Raw genomic sequence first — 22,448 nt, 5'->3', positions numbered from 1 at the left:
GTAGTTAAATTGTAACTTTCTAAACTCCTCCCACCCCACTCCCATTTACCTAAAGTGTTTCCAAGATCAGTGTGCCTACAGTCTCTGTATGGACTGCTGAATGCCACTGAACAGTGTGATAGAAATCACAGCCATTTGGAAGGTTTATCAACTTTCTTCCCAACAGTAAATATATGAAATACATTGGGGCAGTGGATTCTTTTCATTATCATCTTCATGTCTTTGCAAAGAGTCCATTTTAAAGATGCTTTACTGCTAGAATTCACTCAATAAAATATCCAAATTATTGGGATAGCTTACATATTTTAATTAAATTTGTATTCCCTAACTGCAGGTGGGAGAGAGAATAATTATTTACACTTGGAAAGTACTAGGACTAGTTCCAAATCTGTACACAGAAACAAGACCACATGAGACCAGAAGGTATGGCAGGATGGACAAAATAGCCAAATTGAAATTCAGAGGTGCAGTAGGCATGCTGAGGAAACTCGATCAACAGCAATGGCCCAAGTCTTTTTAACACTCTCCCTCTACACACGTGGGGCATAACTGGCCAACCTCTTGCAGTGTTCAAAAGAGAACTTGACAAAACACCTTCAAATGATATTTGATCAACCTATGATTGTCAGGCTTCGAGCACCTACATCAAACAGCCTGGTTGATCAAACCAGCAACAAGGAGGCCTGGTCAGACACTGGGTTGCAGGGACACTGATCCCCCAAAATCATTAACAGGTAGTCAACCTCTCCTCGTAGCGCTTGTCTTTCAGTTCCAGGAGCCATTTTGTTGCACATCTTTGCAACAAAAGTTCCAGTTTGTTGAGATATGGGCTTCTTAAGATGCGGTCACCATACAACCGCTGCATATTCCTGCTTTGGTCTCAAAAAGGTCATGAACAATTTCTTTAGTATCTTGTAATCCTTGTATTTAAAAACATTTCTGAAATTGGAAAGCATAACATGGTCTCCTTGCACAATGTTTTTTGTGGTCATCTGGTGACAATTTTCTATCTAGAACTACCCTTAGATCTTTATCAGAATTTTGTTTAAAACTTTTTCACATAATTTGTAGGTTGTGTGGGGTTTATTTTCTCCAATTCCACATTCCATAACATGGCATTTATTCACATTAAATTCCATTTGCCAAGTGGTTCTCCATACATTTTTGTCCAGGTCATCTTGAAGGGCATGACAATCATCTAAGTTTCTTATCCTTCCTATTATCTTAGCATCATCAGCAAACATGTTAATATAATTCTGTGTTCCTTCTGGTAGGTCATTTATGTAGACAATGAATATTACTGGTGCAAGAGCTGAACCCTGTGGTTCTTCAATTGTAACATTTCTCCATCCGATACATTGCCTCTGATTACTGCCCTCATTTTTGTTAAAACTTTTCATCATGTTCAAAGCCTCCCTGTCACTCCTCAAGTATGTTCCAATTTTCAGAACATCCTTTTATGTGGAACTGTTAAGCCTTTTTCTAGGTTCAGATAAATGCAGTCAACTATCTTATAAAATCTCTGCTCGAAAACCATACTGTGTTTGTTATATAATTTTTGTCCTTGTATTCTTCCCATTTGGTTTCAATTATTTCTTGCATTACACTCTCGTGGAAATGTATTTCCACTTCCTTACTATTTTCATTACCATGATTGCTGCAATAAGACATCTTGTTAAAAAAAAAGCAAATTAAAGTTAAGACAATGCTATAATTAACCATTGCTCTGCACATCACATCCGCTGATGGTTTGACCCATGGTGTTCATTGCATCCCCTGATGGTTTGACCCATGGTGTTCATTGCATCCCCTGATGGTTTGACCCATGGTGTTCATTGCATCCCCTGATGGTTTGACCCATGGTGTTCATCCCGCGGCTACACGGGTTTCACATCAGCTTCCTCAGAGGCTCCAGTAAACAGATGCCATTTAAGAAAAATGTGGGTACCATTCCTGGGTGTGAGAGCCTCAGTACTGAGTGAGCAACCAAAGCTGGCATGCACAGAATGAACTAACCACTGCTGTTCAGCTTGTAACCCCTGCTTCGCTTAAAAATGTCAAAATATGTGTAATTACTGTTATTTACCGATAATATTACAGAAGAACCCAACTGTGATAAAGATTGTACAATGTTCAGATATTGGTGAACAAAATGCTGTTAAGATGTTCACAGCGCTAGGCAGGTAGCCATAGCATACTGCCATTGTTTGGTCCATCTAAGAATCTTGAAACGATTTCTTATGTTCCTTTACAAAATGAACTTGTGGAAAATTATTTATTTACAGGATTTAGTGACCAGGATTCTGATAACAGCATTGTGGTGAGAATAATGATGTGCATAGTACAGTATGGTGGGAGGAGGAATCTTGGCAGTGAGGTAGCATCGTCGGCTGACTGGTACAGTATGTGGCTGCCACTATGCTGTTTCGATGCACATACCAGCTTAGTGGTTAGTTATGGTAAAAAAAAAGGTAGTTACTTGTATATAATGTGTGTGTATATAGTGTCATAACAGCAAAAAGAGAATGTTGGGAGGAGCCATTTTGGTGAGGGAGGTGCCGTCGTCATCTGGCTGGTTTGTGACTTGTCATGCAGTGTACTCACGTAATTGTGCTTGCGGAGGTTGAGCTTCGTCTCTTTCGTCCCGCCTCTCAACTGTCAATCAACTGGTGTACAGATTCCTGAGCCTACTGGGCTCTATCATGCCTACATTTGAAACTGTGTATGGAGTCAGCCTCCACCACATCACTGCCTTGTGCATTCCATTTATTAACTACTCTGACACTGAAAAAATTCTTTCTAACGTCTCTGTGGCTCATCTGAATATTAAGTTTCCACCTGTGTCCCCTTGTTCGTGTCCCACCCGTGCTGAAGAGTTTGTCTTTGTCCACCTTGTCAATTCCCCTGAGAATTTTGTAGGTGGTTATCATGTCTTCCCTTACTCTTCTGTTTTCCAGGGACGTGAGGTTCAGCTCCTTTAGCCTCTTCACGTAGCTCATACCTCTCAGTTCCGGGACGAGCTTGGTGGCATATCGCTGAATCTTCTCTAACTTTGTCTTGTGTTTAACTAGGTATGGACTCCAAGCTGGAGCTGCATATCTCAGGATTGGTCTGATGGTCACTGCTGTGACCATCACAGCATGTCGTATATGATATACCATCAGTGTATGATGGTCACTATGCTGTTTACACACCATACCACCTTAGTTGTACAGTTATGATGAACAAAATATGTAGATACATATAACGTGTGTAGTGTAATAACGGCAAAAGCCGTATGTTTGTGAGGAGGAATCCTGGCACTGAGGTAGTGTCGTCAGCTGACACTGACAATAAGTGTTGGTAACTAATATGCTATTTCATGCACCATACCGGCTTTGTGGTTCGTTATGGTGAACAAGACATGCAGATACATGTAACGTGTGTGTGTGTGTATAGTGTAATAACAGCAAAAAATATTCTTTGACTTTATGAACATACTAATTGAATCGCTAATTTGTACACCATACAGTACTTTTGAGTATAGCGATGGTTCACACATTAAATTATATAAATATATCACAATACACACTATTGAATAATATTACTGCAAAAAAAAAATATTGAGAAAAAATTACATTGAAATAATTATATAATAATATCTTTGTGGCAACTTCTACTTGATGGCTCGGGTGGAGGAGACTGGCCCTGTACTCTAAGCCTGTACCTTTGCAGACTTCCTCGCCCTATCATGACCAAAATGTCATGATAAATTCAAAAGGATTTTTTTTTCTTTCCTTAGTGATCAAGGAACACATTTTAACAATTTTAAAAGGAATTTTTTTTCATGCGCACAGCACTGTTGTCAGCGTTTAATAGCTGTGCCGTCCAGGGGTTAATTAATAAATGCAAAGTCTAAAACAAAGCCAGTAGTTCACATATTCTCAAATACAGGTACTGTAATCGTGTCATTGGCTGTATCATAACACTCAGAAGTTGTTTGACGGATATTTATGCACTTTAATCTCTCCAATTCATTGTTTCTTTACAAACAGACCACACTACCACACTGGTTGTAACACATTCCCTGATGGTTTGACCATTGGTGTGCATTGCATCCACTGATGTTTGACCAATAATGCGTATTACATCCCGAAACATTAATGGGTACTGTGCAACATTCAAAATCTGCATTTGCATCCTCATTCCTCCAGTAACAGAGGCCATCTTGGAAAAACTGATTACAACAACTTAGCTATGGGCCAGTAGTGTTTGTGATAGCAATCATAAGTGGTGAATGCAGCTCAATCTCCTACGTAGTCATGCAGCTCTGTTGATATTTTCACTCGCAGATGTCATAATAGAAAAACTGAATAAATATTGACTTGTAAATGACTAATGATTCTGAGTGATAGATTATGTAATTGACTCAGAAGACAGTAGTCTGGGCAGCACTTATCTTTTATTATCTTGCCTTACAATGTGCTCTGCTGCTGCACTACCTTGTCTCTTTACCACCTGTTGGAGTGCATGCCAAGGCCCAATGTGAGTGTACTTTATGCAAAAACGTAAAGGGAAGGAAAAAGAAACGGAAGGTGGACTTGGTGTCAAGTGGGCAAGGCTAGGCTGTACTTGGACAATTGGTTCCCAGATTCACACCTTCCAGAACTTCTTAGTGGTTTGCAACATTGCTTAAACATGTATGTTTAAGACGTATGTATGCAATTTGTGTGTGCTCGCCTAGTTGTACTCCTCTAGTTGTGCTTACGGGAGTTGAGCTCTGGTTCTTTGGGTCCCGCCTCTCTACTGTCAATCAAGTGGTGTACAGATACCTGAGCCTACTGGCCTCTTATCATATCTACATTTGACAATGGGCGCAAGTGTGTAATGCATTTATAATTTACAGTATATATATACATTATATACTGTATTGGTGTATACTGGCAGCAGGTTTTCTTTTATGCATGTCTTGTGGAATGTGACCGCATATTTCGTATTAACTATTTTCTGATTTAGGGCTTCTATCCCTCTTACTAATGCTCTTGCATCAGAGTTCAGCTGGAAGAGGAGTTCACCAAAAGTCATGTTCGTTTTCAAGGTGAAGAAAAAGAATTGAATAACTGAAGAAAGTGTTACTTATTTTTTACATTTCTGCTAATTTTCATATGGGAACCATCGAAGACAGTCTTCAGTAGCTGACAAAAACCAACTGTATGTAGATGTCATATTCGTCATAGTAAAAGACTAAGATGAACTAATTGGTCTAAAAAGTCATCTAGAGAGTCGGTGCTCTGATTTACACATGAAAATAGTGAAAATAAATCTGCCATTCTTAGGTGTATTAATAACAAAACAGGAACCTCTTTAAACACCAACGTATATACTAAGCCTACCAACATAGGATTATGTTGAATGGTAAAAGTGAGTGCCCCCAAAGATACAAAGCCAGCGTTCTCAATGCTTATATTCGTCAAGCGCTTACCCACTGCTCCGAATGGAGCAATGTGAGTAGTGTTTGAAAGAATAACTCGGGTATTGGTGAACAATGGATATAACAACATGGAAATAAATGCTGCTATAAGAAGACACTTGGACTGATGGTACAATCCTGAACCTAGAACAGGAACCACAATACTTCCAATAAAATTATATTGCAAATCAACCATGCACAGTGAACATAAAAAAGAAGAAAGAGTAATGAAAGAAATAATCTGTAAAGGGGTAAAAGGCATTACTCCTAACCAAAACAGACCTGATCATATTCTACAAAACAAAGAAGACTACCGACCTCCTTATCAAAAACAGCCCGAAGCTGATAGAGAACCCTCTACAGCAGTCAAATGTTGCATACATGCACACCTTCCCCCATGAAGGATGTGACCTTCAATCAAAGTACAGTGGCACCTCGATTGACGAGTGGCTCTATCTACAAGCATTTTGAGTAACGAGCGAACCACTCGCAGCAAATTTGTCTCTATTGACGAGCTTCACCTCTATTAATTAACAAGCAAAACCACATGGTGCTGCTTAGCGTCTCGCGGGTTCTCGCAAATTCTTGGAAGCCTCAGATGCCAGTGTTGTTGTTGTATCGCCCACGACAAGCATCCCTCTGGATTTATTTGTGCTTTTCTTTGGGTTTTTTGTTGTTTTGTGACTACAATTTGTAACCCACGATGTCGCCAAAGCTACTGCTTGCTAAAGACAGTGTTGGGAAGGGGAAGAAAGCGACGGTTACCGTGGAAGTGAAGAAGGAAATCATAGCAAAGCACAAATGTGGTGTCCATGTAACTGATCTCGTCAGGGAGTATGGCAGGTTCTCATCAATGATTTGTATCATTCTGAAGAGGAAGGAACAATTTAAGATGCTTGAAGTGACTAAAGGAGTTACCAAGGTTACCAAGAAATGTTCAAAAATCCTAGAAGAGGTTGAAAAGCTACTGCTGGTCTGGATGAATGATAGGGAATTACATGGCGATAGTGTCTCTGAAGCTCTTGTTTGGGCAGAGGCCAAGAAGTTGCATGTGGACCTTGTCAGGAAGACACCAGGTGCGTCGTCTGAAGAAGAGGAGATGTTTAAGGCAAGCTGTGGATGGTTTGAGAAATTTAGGAAGAGAAGCAGTATCCAGTCTTGTGCGACATGGGGAGGCTGCCAGCTCTGATAAAGCTGCTGCTGAGAAATTTGTACCAGAGTTCCAGGAATTTGTTGCTAGAGAGGAGTTCTTGTTTTTAACAAGAACAAATTTTAAATTTTGACAAGACTGGCCTGTTTTGGAAGAAAATGATGAAGAGGACCTACATCACACAAGAGGAACAATCTTCGCCTGGCCACAAACCGATGAAAGATCGACTTACTCTCGTGCTCTGCGCCAATGCAAGTGGCGATTGCAAGGTCAAGCCGCTGCTCGTCTACCACTCAAAATCAAAGCGTGTTCAAGGCGTGTAAAGTGTATAAGGCGCGACTGAATGTGATGTGGAGGTTCAATAAGACATCCTGGGTCATGCGGATATTCTTCACTGAATGGGTCAATGACGTTTTTGGCCCTTTGGTGGGGAAATATCTTGGAGAAGCAGTTGACACTCAAGGCCTTGCTTGTGCTCAATAATGCTCCTGCACATCCTCCACAGATGCAAGAAGAATTGTTTCCTGAAAATCAGTTCATCACCATCAAGTTTCTTCCTCCCAATACCACTCCACTCCTCCAACCTGTGGACCAACCTATGGACCAAAAAGTCATTGCAAACTTTAAGCAGCTCTACATGAAGGCCTTGTTGGAGAGGTGTGTTGATGTGATAGACAATACAGAGCTGACCCTTAAAGAATTCTGGAAGAACCACTTCAATATCCTGGGTGCCTTACGTTTGATCAATAAGGCCTGGGAAGGAGTGACATGGAGGACCCTAAACTATACATGACGTAACCTGTGGCCTGAGGGTGCCCCTGAGCGAGACTTCGAAGCTTTCAGTCCTGCACTTGCATCTGCACCTGTGGAAGACCCGGAAGTGCATCTAGTGGATGATAGTGTTGCTCTGAGGCAAAGTTTGGATCTGGAGTTGGATGCTGCTGATGTGCAGGAGTTAGAGGAGCACAGTGAGGAACTGACCTCATCGTGATGGGAGGGATCCCATGATGGTTGTACTCTTCAAGTCACTGGTGTTGTCCTGTCTCAAGTACTGCTCAGTACTCGCTTCCCCCTTCAGAGCAGGAGAGATTGCTGAAATTGAGGAATACAGAGAACATAATCGGCACGCATAGACGCGATAAAGCACCTAAATTATTGGGATAGTCTCGAAGCTCTCCAAATGTACTCACTAGAAAGGAGACGAGAGAGATACCAAATAATATAACATGGAAAATATTGGAAGGCCAGGTCCCTAATCTATACAGTAAAATAACAACGTACTGGAGTGAAAGATATGGAAGAAAATGCAGAATAGAACCAGTGGAGAGCAGAGGTGCCATAGGCACAATGAGAACACTGTATAAACTTCAGAGGTCTTCGGCTTTTCAACATCCTCCCAGCGAGCATCAAAAATATTGCCGGAACAACCATGGACATAGAGAAAACTAGACAGTTTTCTAAAAGACGTTCCGGACCAACCGGGCTGTGGTGGGTATGTGGGCCTGCGGGCCGCTCCAAGCAACAGCCTAGTGGACCAAACTCTCACAAGTCAAGCCTGGCCTCGGGCTGGGCTTGGGAAGTAGAAGAACTCCCAGAACCCTATCAACCAGGTATGACCACTGAGGAACTCCTGGAACTTCAGAAGGAGCCTAATCAAGAGGAGGCACAAGAGCTCTCATCAGGGAAAGAGGAGGTAGGGGAGGATGCTTCTGCCTCTTCAAGTGAGATTAGGGAAGTGTTGGGAATGTTTGAAAAGGTGACCGCATTCTTGGAAAAACATCACCCTGATCAAGCAGTGACAACCCGGTGTGTGAACATGTTTAATGACAATCTGCTTTCTCGTTTTAGGAACATCCTAAAACAAAGACAAAAGTCATTGTCAATAGATACGTTCTTTGCAAAAGTAGAGAAAAGAGGAGCCAGTGATAGTGAACCACAACCCGGTCCCAGTGGGGTGAAATTCCCAAAGAGAGCGAGCCCGCCTGACTCAGAGGTGGATTCTCCTTCCACACCATAACCCCTCTCCTCCTTCCCACCTTCCCACCTCCCCATCGTCTTCCTCAAGCCAGAAACGACTCTTCTTAAGGTAGAGTAAACATGAAAACAGCACAACAAAACATTTATAATTACATGTGCAGTATTATATTTACATTAAAAAATGTCATACAAGTATGGATGTTTTTGAGAGTGGAACAGATTAAATTTATTTCCTTTATTTTAAATGGAAAAATTTGTTTCCAAGACGAGTTTTCCACATAACGAGTTTGGTGCCAGAACAGATTAAACTCATTAATCGAGGTACATAGGTATGACGTTGACCAAGCTGACAAGGCTTTTGACTTGTCATCTTCAATCCAGTGCCCCCAGAAATCACACAAGACAAGCCCATGACATCACCTTAACAAGAGAAATGTTGAATAAAAACACTTGTATAATAGACAAAACCCAAGATGTAAAATGAATACAAATTCTTGAAGCAATCCACATAAAAGTAGAACAACCTACCATAAATACTCAAATTACGGAACTATTCACTATACCCACCATGAGAGTAAGAACAAGACCAGAATGTCAAGTTGCCAACATAGAAGACGCTGCTCGACAAACAGCACCCACTACGCTTGATTAACCTTTGTATGTACCCTATTTAACCTTCTGATCCCTAGCTTCTTTTCTCCTTCATGAGAAATGTATACCCTTTGTTTACACCTGACCCCATTGTTCGATCCATTTGTATTCACCTGACCCACTATTAGCATAAAATATAAGGTTCTCTGTACTGTAACATGAGAATGAACCATGTTGGATCGAAACGTCGTGCGATTTTATAATAAGTGTAATACATTCTTCAGTTATTAAATTTTTCTTCACCTTGAAAACGAACATGACTTTTGGTGAACTCCCCTTCAAGCTGAACCCTGATGCAAGAGCACTAGTAAGAGGGATAGAAGCTCTAAATCAGAAAATATTTAATATGGAATATGTGGTCATACTCAATGAGATTATATTTTATTCTTAAAATATAATATGGTGTGCTATTTAGGGGCATAAAAGTGTATGTGCATACAGATGTTTCACATGTTTTGTGATAAAAATACCACTAATGATAGACCAATGCATTATTCCAGAAAACAAAAATTGGAAAACATTGAAAATACAGTAAAAATTGCACACGACCTGTTTTCTTTTTTTTTCCCCCATTTGTCTAATAATCAACAGGCAGGTCATGAGAGGTTAAGTGCAACATACATTGGTGGGCAGTGAGGTTACCACATCCTTACACCTTAATTGCTTTTGCACATATGCTAATGAAAAATACCTGTTTCAGCTTGAGAGTGATGGTTCTCGGTCTGGAAGTTCCCTCTCCTTGCGCAACACTAGTTTAACTCCAAGAGGCCAAGAGTCTAGTGGAGCTGCCCAGTCCCCCTCTCACTCCCATCGGGGAGTACATCGCTCAGTCTCCGCCACCAACTCCAAGCCCTCTCGCAGAGCATCTTCCGGTGGGGAGACCATTCGTGAGTTGAAACACGGGCATCATAGCGGCTCCCCCTCCCCTATCCTTGCTCCCACTCACCCCATCCCTGCCCTAACTTCCCCATCCCTGCCCCAACTCCTTGCCCACCCACTGACCTTTTTGTGCTCTTGATCATTTTTGTATTTGACATGCACCCAAGCATAACAGGTTTATTTTTAATCTTGATTTAAGTGCTTACTGCTCATGTGTTGTGTTTATTAATAATTCTACCTAAATCATGTTGCCCTTTCTTGCATTCAAAGCAGGGTGATGCATGCACATGCAGAATCTTACTGCCTCATTTCTTTACAAATTTACTTGCATAATGGCCTACTCACTCTTCTGCTCAGCAAACACAAGGGATACTGTAGGTTAGGACATGGGACATATTTCAGATGGCACTTTCACTGATGTATTATTGGGGTTTTAGTTAAGGCTCGAGAAATGACTTCTTTCCAAGATATTGTTACATTTCAATGGACAGTTTACCCTCCACCTTTTAATAATGATTTTTTTTTGCAAAATAAATGAAATGGGAATTAAATATTGGATCTCTGATAGATTTAGCAGCCTTAAACAACAATGGGTAATGAAGGAACTGGTTTTGGTTTCAGTATATTAATAGAATACATTCAAATCTAAAAATTTTCTTGGAAGTAATGCTGGAATAATATTGAAGGATTGTGAACTGCTCATTCAAGCATTGTTAAATGAAAGCTGCATTAATTCCTAAGTTATCAAGTAATTACTTGCATTGCTTGTAAAACATTACTGCTCAGCCTTGTTAAATATAAGCTATTTATCTCTTGAGGTAATTAGTGTTTAGTTGTTATTAATTGTTCTAGTTGAAAAGAGAAATTGCTACATGGCTTGTAAATGTGCTTCCATCACACTGACAACTGGTCCTTCAACCAGTTAATACTGTACTCCTCTATTTTTTAACCTAGCTAAAACTTCTTATCTGCACTTTTATAATTTTAGTTTTATATTGCTGTGATGAAATGCTTTACCATTAAAGTTTTTATAATAGTACAGTATTTTGTCTAGTAAATACTGGAAAGCCACAAGCATTTGATATAGAAAATATTCTTTGGTGACTACTGCCTCTATGGGTTATGCTAATTTGACAGGAGAGGATTATACCTCCATTCACTCTCATTGTAAATGAAAGTGAAATGCCACTTGGCTAAATCACTGACTGTTAATATTTATTGACTTTTAATGGAATAATTTACTGTGTGGCCCCCTCAACTGAAACCTTAAGTGTTCCCTACATAGCATCCCTTAATTTTTATTTAAGTCAAGCTCTCTCATAATGGAAAACACAAATAGTAATAGTGCTTTTGTTTGTCTTTGTGTGTGTGTGGGTTAAGTTGTAGTGCATTTGTACTGGCATTAACAGAATGTGTTGATTTTGTTTATTTAAAATGACTTCAAACCACTCACCTGTAGCATTCTGGATGACTACTTATATGATCAATGCTTGAATGTAGAAATAATAAGAAATGCACTGGTTGCTAGATAAGCAGATCATATACACACTTAATATGATCTGATATGCTTGGTGATGGAATATCCAGCAAGATAAATATTGTTGCTTGCCTGTCTTTATATGCTGTAACCAGAGCCCAAGATGTCCGCTGTTTTAAGTCCTGTTATGTAACTCGATAGAATGAGAATTAGCAATGTGTTTTGAAATTTTATATTGTCCTGTAATATTTGCTAGGAGTGTTGAATAAGCATTTTATGACTGAAGGGAAAATATAGGAATAATGTTTCAAGTCAATTATGACTTCGATGAATTAAATTCATTCATGATAAAATAAGGCTTTATACAGGAAGCACTTCTGTCAGAAAATAATGATTATCACAAGCAGCTCAACTTGCCACAGCTGCAACATGATCCCATAACACACATCACTCTTGACACTCGACTCCACCTAACAGGTGGCGGAGGCACAACTCCAGTCTCGACTAATGCACACAACCATGCGGGCACCAACAACTTTCGACGCCAGAACACAGTTGATTCTGCAACAATCAAGGAGAACACTGCTCGACTGGCACAGGGAGGGGTGCCCACCACCTCAGCCTCTCGTTCAGCGGCACTCAAGAACCAAAATATTACAGCTCTTGATCCCACGGGGGCACCTGGCAAGCCTGGAGGTATTTTTTTTTTTTTCATTTATATAAATATAATAATTATGAATTAATGGGTGGCTTCAGATGAGGTCGTGTACCATTTGAAATTACAGTACTTCCAAAAGTGATTCAAGCATTTATAATTGGGCATGTGATAAAAAGTTTCATCGATTTGTACAAAGTGTGATGATATTCCTTCCTAACACAGAAATGTGTAGTTGCGTGCTGATCCGCTTAAATGTAAACTGATAACTCATGCTTACTCACTCACTCACTCACAGGGGGAGGGGGGGCTGTGGCTGTGTGGACAACACTCTGGACTCGTAATCCTTGGAACCAGGGATCGATTCCCAGCGATGGTGGAAACAAATGGGCGGAGTTTCTTTCACCCTGATGCCTCTGTTTACCTAGCAGTAAATAGGTGCTACGGGCTGCTTCCTAGGAGTGTGTGTACTTACCTATTTGTGCCTGCAGGATCGAGCATTGACTCTTGGATATCCTGCCTTTCTAGCCATTTGTTTACAGCAATGACTCTGGTCCTATTTTCCTATCATATCATATCTAGTCTTAAAGTTATGAATAGAGTTTGCTTCCACAACCTGCTCCATAAGTGCATTCCATTTTTCCAATACTCTCATGCTACAGGTATAAGAAAAAGTTCCTAACATCTGTGACTCGTCAGAGTTTCCTGCTTCCACCCATGTCCCCTCGTTCTGTTAGTATTATTCCGTGTGAACATTTCTTCTATTTCCACTGTCGGTTCCCTTGAGTATTTTATATATTCCTATCATATTCCCCCTCTCCCTTCTTTTTTCTAGTGTCGTAAGATTCAGTTCCTTCTGGCGCTCTTCATATCCCATCTCTCGTAACTCTGGGATGAGCCTCGTCACAAACTTTTAAACCTTTTACAATTTTCTTATGTTTCTTAAGGTGGGTATTCCATGATGGCATGGAATACTCTACGACTGGTCTCACATAGGCAGTGTAAAGCACCCTAAATGCCTCCTTACTTAGGTGTCTGAATGATGGTCTAACTTTTGCCAGTGTAGAGTACACCGTTGTCGATATTCTATTTATATGTGCCTCAATAGTTAGATTAGATGTTACGTCTACTCCCAGGTCTCTTTCTTGAATCATCACAGGTAGGCAGTTCCCCCTTCATTGTGTACTGTCCCTTTGGTTTCCTATCACCTAATCCCATTTCCATAACTTTACATTTGCTGGTGTTGAACTTCAGTAGCCATTTCTCTGACCATCTCTCCAACTTGTTCAAGTCCTCTTGGAGGATCCTACAATCCTCATCTGTTACAACTAATTCTCATTAATTTTGCATCATCCGCAAACATCAACATGTAAGATTCTACTCCTGTAAATGTATCATTAACGTATATTAGGAATAGAATTGTTTCTAGCACCGATCCTTGAGGTACTCCATTCGTTACTGTTCGCCAGTCTAATTTCTCACCCCTTACCGTTACTCTGGCTCCTTCCTGTTAGGTAGTTCCTTACCCATGCTAGGGTCTTTCCACTTATTCCTGCTTGCCTCTCAAGTTTGAATAGCAGTCTCATGTGCGGTACTGTATCAAAGGCCTTTTGACTGTCCAGAAATATGCAGTCTGCCCAACCTTTTCTGTCCTGCCTTATCCTCGTTATTTTATTGTGTGTGTGTGTGTGTTTGTGTGTGTGTGTTAGAGAAAAAAAGACTTGGCAGTTGAGAGGCAGGCTGAAAGAGCCAAGAGCTCATCCCCTGCAAGCACAACTAGGTGAATACACACACACACACACACACACACACACACACACACACACACACACACACACACACACACACACACACGCTCGCTCACTCTAAGGGCCTGACGGCTGAGTGGACAGCACTCGTGATTTGTAGTCCCAAGGGCCTGGGTTTGATTGTTTGCATGTAGGCCCCTCCTGACCACTCCACATACTTCAGTTATCTTGGTGTGCTGTGCAGGCTCCTGTGTCAGGTCTGCGCTGGTGGGTTTTGATGGGTTTCTTCGGCATGGTTGTCTTCCTCTCTTGTTGGGTCGTGGGTGCCGGGTTGTAGACCTGCTCGGACGAGGTGGTTGATGGACTTGCCTCACCTCCATGCAATCATTGCTGGATTTTGCAGGAAATTCTCCCAAGAAAGTGGGGTCACTGTATGTCTCCCTCATCTAGATCTATACGTCTGAGAGTTTGTTTCTTAGCAAAACCAGGAAAGAACAGGATAGGGAGGATCCATCTTCTATCCTCCAACCGTGGGGCTGGGGGCCTGAGAAGTTGTTCTCTGGTCTTTCCGTGTAGTTTCTCCTGTGCGTGGTTGTTTCTCCTCAGGGTAACCGCTGTGCCTAAACATCTCCCACAGGTCGTCTAGCTGGGGATAGAGGGTTTTGTCCTTGCTGTTTATTCTTTTAAGGCATAATTCTAGAGAAGTAATGATTTCTTTAGGGTTAGTGGAGGGCATGAGTCGAACTGCAAGTATGTGTGAAGGTTCTTAGGTTTGTAATGCGCCTTCGTGTTCAGGTGTCGGGTTGTTTCATCCACATACACCGTGGTGTCCAGGAAAAATGTGGTGTTGTGTTCTAAGATAAATTTAATAATTCCATGGACTGTTTGCCCAAGCAAAGAAACCCTCTAGACGTGAGAGTCCACCTACCATGACTCCAAAGATATCGTCTATATATCTGTGGTACACTGCTGGAGCGTCTTCTCTGGGATCTGTCCCTTTCACAAACTACATGCATAAAGATGTCGGCAATAACTAGGCTACTGGACGCTCCTATGGCAGTGCCCTTTGTCTGTCTATATGCCTTACCATCGAATTGAAGGAAGGTATCCCTCATTACATGGAATATGGCTTCCTCCAGTAACTGACTGTGAGGTTTCCTTCATACTCCTGCTTCTTGTAGTTGTTGTGTGATTTTGTTTGTTTTCATCAAAAAAGGTTGCTACTACTTTGGCTACCTCTCTCTGTGGTATGCTCGGGTAGAGTGATACCACATCCGTTGAGAAAAAGTAGGCTCCGCTTGGAACTGGACCTCTGATGCTGGCTAGCTTGTTCAGGAAGTGTGTTATCTTGAAAACGTTCCGGTAGGAGTCGTAGAAGGGGGTTGAGGAGGACTGTACGTGTCCAGTCTACCGGTCTGGTAGATGCCTGGCAGCCGTGGCACTCAGCCGTGGCACTGGTCTACCCTGCCACGTTCCTGTGATCTCGTTTGGTGGTTTGTGAATCTTTGGTAGAAAATAAAGGTGAGGGTTGGCGGACTCAAACGCTATGTAAAAGTCCCTTGCCTTTGCTTGCATGAGCCCACCATTTCTATTCCTGTCTTGAGCTTTATTTTCAAAAAGCTTGAGGACTATATTTCTGCTCCTTGTCTGGGCATGCTTCAGAGCAGCATCTTGGTTTGTGATCTGGTGGTATGCCGCTGTATCCGCCAGGAGTCGTTCCATTTCCCGTGTATAGTTATCCCATCTCCCTTATCCGTGGGTTTAATCACGATGTCCTTTCTCGACTTCAGTGTTGACAAGGCTTCCCCCTACTCTTGGGACAGGTTGTAGTTGTGTATGCGCTCAGTGGCCCATCTGCGGTCTTCTTTAAGGTTCTGTATCACTGCCCCTCAGTGCTACCAGGTTGTAACTCTGTTGCGGTTTCGATTCTCTTGGGTGGAGCTACCTGAAAAGAGAGTGAGTTTAGTTTAGTTTTTGGGGTTGCCCATTGTAACTTAACTTACTCTGGCCGGAGATTGCTCCAGACTTGGTTGATACTGTGTTCCAAGCTGGGATACATGATAACTACCTACAAAATTCTCAGGAATTGACAGGGTAGATAAGGATAAACTGTTTAACACGGGTGGTATGCGAACAAGGAGACACAGGTGGAAACTGAGTACCCAAATGAGCCACAGGGACGTTAGAATTTTCAGTGTCAGAGTAGTTAACAGATGAATGCGTTAGGCAGCGATGTGGTGGAGGCTGACTCATACACAGTTTCAAATGGAGATATGATAGTCCAGTAGGCTCAGGAATCTGTACACCAGTTGATTGACAGTTGAGAGGTGGGACCAGAGAGCCAGAGCTCAACCCCCCGCAAGCACAACTAGGTGAATACACCTTGCTCTTTTGCTCACTTTCTATACCTGCACACACACACCCATGGATACACACACATGCATTGTGTACACACACTCAGCAATACTCTGGTGCATAAACGTGAACACAAGTAAATTTATAATACAGTATTAGGTTGGTTCAAGTAGATGAAGTTTATGCATAATTCTACATGCACAAAATGCATCTATGCACATTTTTCTAAAAATAAAAACAAATGAATCGGTTGTTGTCGTAATTGACAGACTGTGACAATGACAGAATGACATGCCACAATAGCCATGCAAGTATGATACTGGAAGTCTTGATGACTTCCAGTATTATCCTGTGACTGATGATATTAAAGAGTTCTCTACAGTCTGAAGGTTTGTTAATTAGAATAGTGTTATGCAAAAGGGCATTTACACTCTTGGAGATAAACTAAATGGATCTTATTGATGTTTACATAGAAGCTAATTCATTGGACAAGTAAAAACTTTTCTTCTTTATTTTTCACTGAGTTTACCATATCATACACTTTTGTCTCATATTACCTATTAAAGATTCTTTTCTGTTATATATATTTTTTTATTAAGTTTTTGTTGTCTTCTTCCTTCATCATCCTATATAGTTATTTCCTTTTTACCTGAATTTGCACTACTCCTGATTATCTCACTTTTGTGATAGGAGTAGAATGCTCAACTCTTTGGCCACTACTTTTGAAATGACAGTACTATTGTCTTCAATACCTTGTGGATGGACATGGGCCAAACTATGAGATACTCTGTGAGATTCTGTGTTGCATGTGCCATTCTGCTCTGAGTGTTAGAAAGTACACATTAATGCAGATTATATATTAAAATTACTATAAAATTATTTCTATAATCTTAAAATATAACATTTAATCATTAAAATATTAAGGAAAACAAAATTATTCCATGTCCCTAACCATCTCCCCCCTCCCCCCCTCCTTCATAAACTTATTCTTCCTTACATACCCAGTTTTCACTTCCATGCAGTAACATTCTTACCCTATGTGCCCATGTTCTTTGTTACCTATTTTCTCAATATTTTCATTTGTATCATTATGTGGAAGCCAGTGTTCTTTTAACCTTTGGACAGCGGTTATCATCATATGTTGATTCACGATTATGCGGTCGTCATACGACACTTTAAACAATCATTGTCTGGGTTTTACATGTATGATGCAAGTATGGTATAATAGCTTTCTGGACATAAAGGAGTTTATCTTGACCCATACCCTACCTTTCAGTTACCTTGCATTGATTTTGGTGATCTACATCCCTATGATTTAGTCTCTGACCAGGCCTCCTGGTTGGTCTGGTTAACCACACCGTTAGATGCGGTTGTTCACAGCCTTATGTATGAATCACACCCTAGTTAATCAGGTATACTTTGGAGGTATTTATAAAGTTCTCTCCTGAACACTGTGAGGGGTCGGCTAGATATGCCCCTTATGTGTAGGGAAAAGCGTTTTGAACAGTCTCGGGTCTCTGATGTTGATAGTTCTCAAAGTACCTATTGCACCTCTGATCTTCAACAGCAGTATTCTGCACATACTGCTATGCCTTCTGGTCTCATGTGATGGTATTTCTGTGTGCAGATTTGGAACCAGCCCCTCTAATATTTCCAATATGTAAATTATTCTCTCTCTCTCCCACCTGCAGTTGAGAATACAAATTTAAGCATGTTAATCAGTCCCAATAATTTAGATATTGAGTGGATTCTAGCAGTAAAGGATTTCTGCATGCTCTCCAGGTCAACAGTTTCTCCAGATTTGAAAGGGGCTGTTATTATTCAACAGTGTTTGACTAGTGCACTAGCATCATGAAAAGCATCATCATTGATAGAGCATCTCACGTTTGAAAGGTTCTTTCACTGTGATTTTTCTTGCAGTTCTGACAGCTACTTTATTGTGTTCCAGACCTCTGGACACAGCCACCATGCAACCTTTCAGAGTGCCTCCCCCCAGTAAAACAATTTATTTTTTCCTTACATTTTGCATAAAAATTAATAATTTTATAATGGATTTTTTTTTTAATTTTTTTTGTATTTTCTGCACATGGGTATTACCATATAGTCTCCAGCTGCTGTCCAAGGGTTAATCATGGCTGGTTAAATATGATTGCATTGCTGGTGTTGATCTTATAATATACACTTTCTATGCTTCTAACTATTTTCTTGGTACTGTATCAGTAATAAGAACAACAATCAAATTGTATGAAATCATGGTAAAGAACCTTTAATTAATGAAGGATCTATTTTCTACAACATCTTGTTTCTCTCAGGAACATCTTCTGGTAAAGAATGAATACATTAGGTACAGTTTTGGGTTAAATAACATACAGGGCTGGATTAACACTTGAACGGCGCAAATTGTGTGTATACAATTTTGGTCTAAAATAACAACGTACTGGAGTGAACGATATGGAAGAAAATGCATATAGAACCAGTGAAGACCAGGGGTGCCATAGGCACAATCAGAGAATACTGTATAAACATTAGAGGTCCACAGTTGTGGATCTCCCAGCGACACCCTCCCAGCGAGCATAAGAAATATTGCCGGAACAACCGAGGACATCAAGAGAAAACTAGATAGTTTCCTCCAAGGAGTGCTGAACCAACCGGGCTGTGGTGGGTATGTGGGCCTGAGGGCCACTAAGCAACAGCCTAGTGGACCAAACTCTCACAAGTCGAGCCTGGCCTCGGGCCGGGCTTGGGGAGTAGAACAACTCCCAGAACCCCAGCAATCTGGTATCAACTAGGTCTGCCTTCCTGCACGGGGCACATCGTATATTGTATATACTTTTTAGAGTACCTCTGGGGTACTCTAAATACATGAAAGGGGCTGGGATCTCAAAAATATTTGTTCAGATATGAAACATTCAGCTTGTGACCACAGCATCGCCTAAAAATGCCATAATATACTTGTTCATGCTATTATGTAGCGATGATGATATTACAGAAGACCCCTGACTGATAAAACTGACCAGGGTTCTGATAATAGCAGGATTGTGGTGATATTTAGCGCTGTGCGCCATGGAGGGAGGAGTAATGCTGTGGGAGGGAGGATGGTGGCGTTGTCTTTTGAGTGTGTGTGGCCACCTTTTATTGACTGCACTCCCCATACCAGCTTAGTGGTTCGCTATGGTGAACACAAATGTAGATACTTATATATAACGTGTGTATAGTGTGAGATAACAGCGAGAGTAGGAGGATGGGAGCCGCCATTTTGGTGAGGGAGGAGCGTCGTCTACAGGACTTGCCATGTTGTTTACTGATGACCACGATGGTCTTTGGGCACCATACCAGTTTACTTGTACAAGTATGGTGAATAAAACAGGTAGATATTTATATATAATGTGTGTATATAGTGTAATAACACCACAAACAGTATTGTTGTAGGAGAAATATTAATGCGTCTGGCCTTGAGGGCGGCCGCCACCAGCTGACTGTGTGAGTAGCTACGTCTTTGTGCCTTTACTCAGCATACAAGCTTAGATGTACAGTTATGGTGAACAAAACATGTAAATACTTAAATATAACGTCTGTATATAAAAGCAAAAACAGTATGGTGGGTGGAGAATGGTGGCAAGTCAGGTGAGGTGAGGGAGGGAGTGGCAGCCAGTGGCAGCCAGTCACTGCCTGCCACTGCCACTGCCACTGCCACTCAGCATACCAACTTAGTGGTTCGTTATGGTGAACAAAACATGCAGATATTTATATATAACCTGTGTATATAGTGTAATAACCGACAAAATATTTGTTCACTGTTTGATGAACATAATTGAATCAACAATATGCACACCATATTTTTGAGTACAGCGATGATTCACTCATTTTATTATATAAATATATCACTCTACACACTATTGAATAATATTACAGCAAAAAAACTACGAAAAATCAATCGGAGACATTGAAATAATTAGGTAATTATCTCTGTGGAAACTCCGGCCTGACGGCTGGCAATCAACAGACCGCCTGGGATGCACGCTCAGTCAGCGCCTGATTTTTGCCAGAATTCCCCTCCCTATAGTGGGCAATATATGCCACTTACGATTTTTTTATTATTTTTCCTGTGATCAATAAACACAAATTAACACTTTCGCGCACCCCGCCCGCCACCCCTCAACTGTGCGATATGGGACCCAGGGTGTCACGGGAGCGCGCGTAAATTCTGAAAAGTGTATACTCTCTTCAACTTTGTCACCTTAATTCTCGTCCTACGAGATTAAATTTTGTATCATTGTGTTCGCAATAGAATTCTCTACAGCACTAAATGCATATAAACTCCAAAAGCCTGGCTAATTACCCGCAGCAACCAGAGAAAGTGCGAACGAGTTACCCAGGAGCGCGCAAACACGATAAAATGTTTTCACTATTTTCACTCTGGTCACCTCAATTTTCGTCCTAGGTCTTTCATTTTGGTCTCAATGGGTTCGCAATAGAATTCTCTATAGGAACATTAGCATATAAAATAAAAAAACTGGTCACACTCCAACCGCCGACGAGTTGAAGACGGGCCACGCGTTAGCCGCAAGTGAGCGCTCGGATGCCTTCCAGCTACACTCCCATTTCCCGCCCTTTTCAAGCCTTTCTTTCGCAATTTTCTTCCTGGAAGGGCCTTGTTCATGATCACTATCCATCGTGGAGTAAGCGTAGATAGTTTCTAAAGCCGCAGTCAGAAATATAGCCACGGAAAATAGCCGAAATGTTCACACGTTTGAGATGCGAGGGGAGGCAACATTGGTCACAACAGTGGAGCGAAAACAATGGGCCCACGGTGTGTGCCAAGCCGCCTGAGGGCCACGAGGCTCAACAAAGAAAATGGGAAGACATCGGCGCGCATTTTAAAACCAGTCCCCAAAAAATCGGATAAAAACCTGATTTTTGGCGATTATTTAAAGAGGATGACGCAATGCTGCGTCATCCCCGGTATTACCGCCAGTAAACGGATGACGCAATGCTGCGTCATGCCCGGGCGAAAGTGTTAACAGGTTAGGAAGAATTTTTTTTTTTTTTTTATGCGCCTGTGGGTGTCAAATGGTAAATAGCTATGCGCCATTTAAGGGTTAAATCAGTAGATATAGCTTCTCTACTCAAGGGAGGATGCAAAGCATTGGCTACAGATTATAGACCAGTTGCACTAATATCCCACATAATAAAGGTATTTGGAAGAGTGATCAGATCTTCAATTTTGTGGAGACCAATGACCACAACCCAGGCCAACGTGGATTTAGTGCGGAAAGACCCTGCCTCTTGCAGCTACTTGATCACTATGACAAAATCACTGAGGCATTAGAAGAAAAAACAGAATGCAGATGTGGTATACACTGACTTCACAAAGGCTTTTGATAAATGTGACCATGTGATAGGCCACAAAATGAGATCAGTAGGAATAACAGGTGAAGTAGGATGATCATATTCAATTTTATGTCAGACTGCAAAGAGTAACAGTTAATCAAATAATATGGCGTCCAAGCATAGTAAAAAGCTGTGTACCTCAGGGAACAGTTCTTCACCACTGCTTTTCCTTATTCTCATTTCAGATATAGACTAAAATACAAGTCACGGCTTCATATCATATTTTTGCAGTTAACACACAAATCAGCATGAAAATTACCAAAAGCTACAAGCAGATATTAATAGCTTTTGACTGGGTAACAGGAGTTAACATTGTTTAACCGTGATAAATTCCAGTGATAAATTCCGTGATAAAATTAAGATACAGTACTTAGGTATGGACAAAATGAGGACCTTAAACAAAATACAGGGTATAAAACACAATCAAATCTGCCCATAGTAGGAAAGCAACAAGTAAAGGCTCTGGGAATAATGATGATTGATGACTTAATTTTTAGGGAGCATAACTAGTAAACAGTGTCGGCCAGAAAAATGATAGGATGGATTACGATAACCTTGAAATCCATGAATCCCATTACAATGGTCGTACTGTTCAAATCACTTGTGCTGTCCCATCTTGAGTATTGTTCTATACTCGCTTCCCACCAGGAGAGATTGCTGAAATAGTGAATACAAAGAACATATACGGCACAGACGGACACGAGAAAGCCCCTAAA

General features: G+C 41.1%; 1 protein-coding gene across 39 annotated transcripts in view; it reads left to right on the top strand.

Annotated features, from left to right (window-relative positions):
* Positions 1 to 22,448, top strand: part of LOC123758126 (MAP/microtubule affinity-regulating kinase 3) — a 286,973-nt gene that overhangs the window by 213,302 nt on the left and 51,223 nt on the right. For 29 of the 39 annotated variants that reach the window (XR_006772863.2, XR_006772866.2, XR_011229396.1 and 26 more), the window contains 2 exons: positions 9,928 to 10,114; positions 12,061 to 12,279. Coding sequence is in view for 35 of the 39 variants with exons in the window: in XM_045742310.2 (XP_045598266.1) it covers positions 9,928 to 10,114; positions 12,061 to 12,279 (406 nt within the window). In the remaining 4 variants the exon portion in view is untranslated. The remainder of the gene's footprint in view (positions 1 to 9,927; positions 10,115 to 12,060; positions 12,280 to 22,448) is intronic. The other 10 variants (XM_069329602.1, XM_069329603.1, XM_069329610.1 and 7 more) reach the window with 3 other exon arrangements.

The sequence above is a fragment of the Procambarus clarkii genome, chromosome 22 (genome assembly GCF_040958095.1).
Source record: "Procambarus clarkii isolate CNS0578487 chromosome 22, FALCON_Pclarkii_2.0, whole genome shotgun sequence".
Lineage (NCBI taxonomy): Eukaryota > Metazoa > Arthropoda > Malacostraca > Decapoda > Cambaridae > Procambarus > Procambarus clarkii.
Note: the sequence above shows the minus strand (reverse complement) of the source record. Positions and strands in the feature narration are given on the sequence as shown.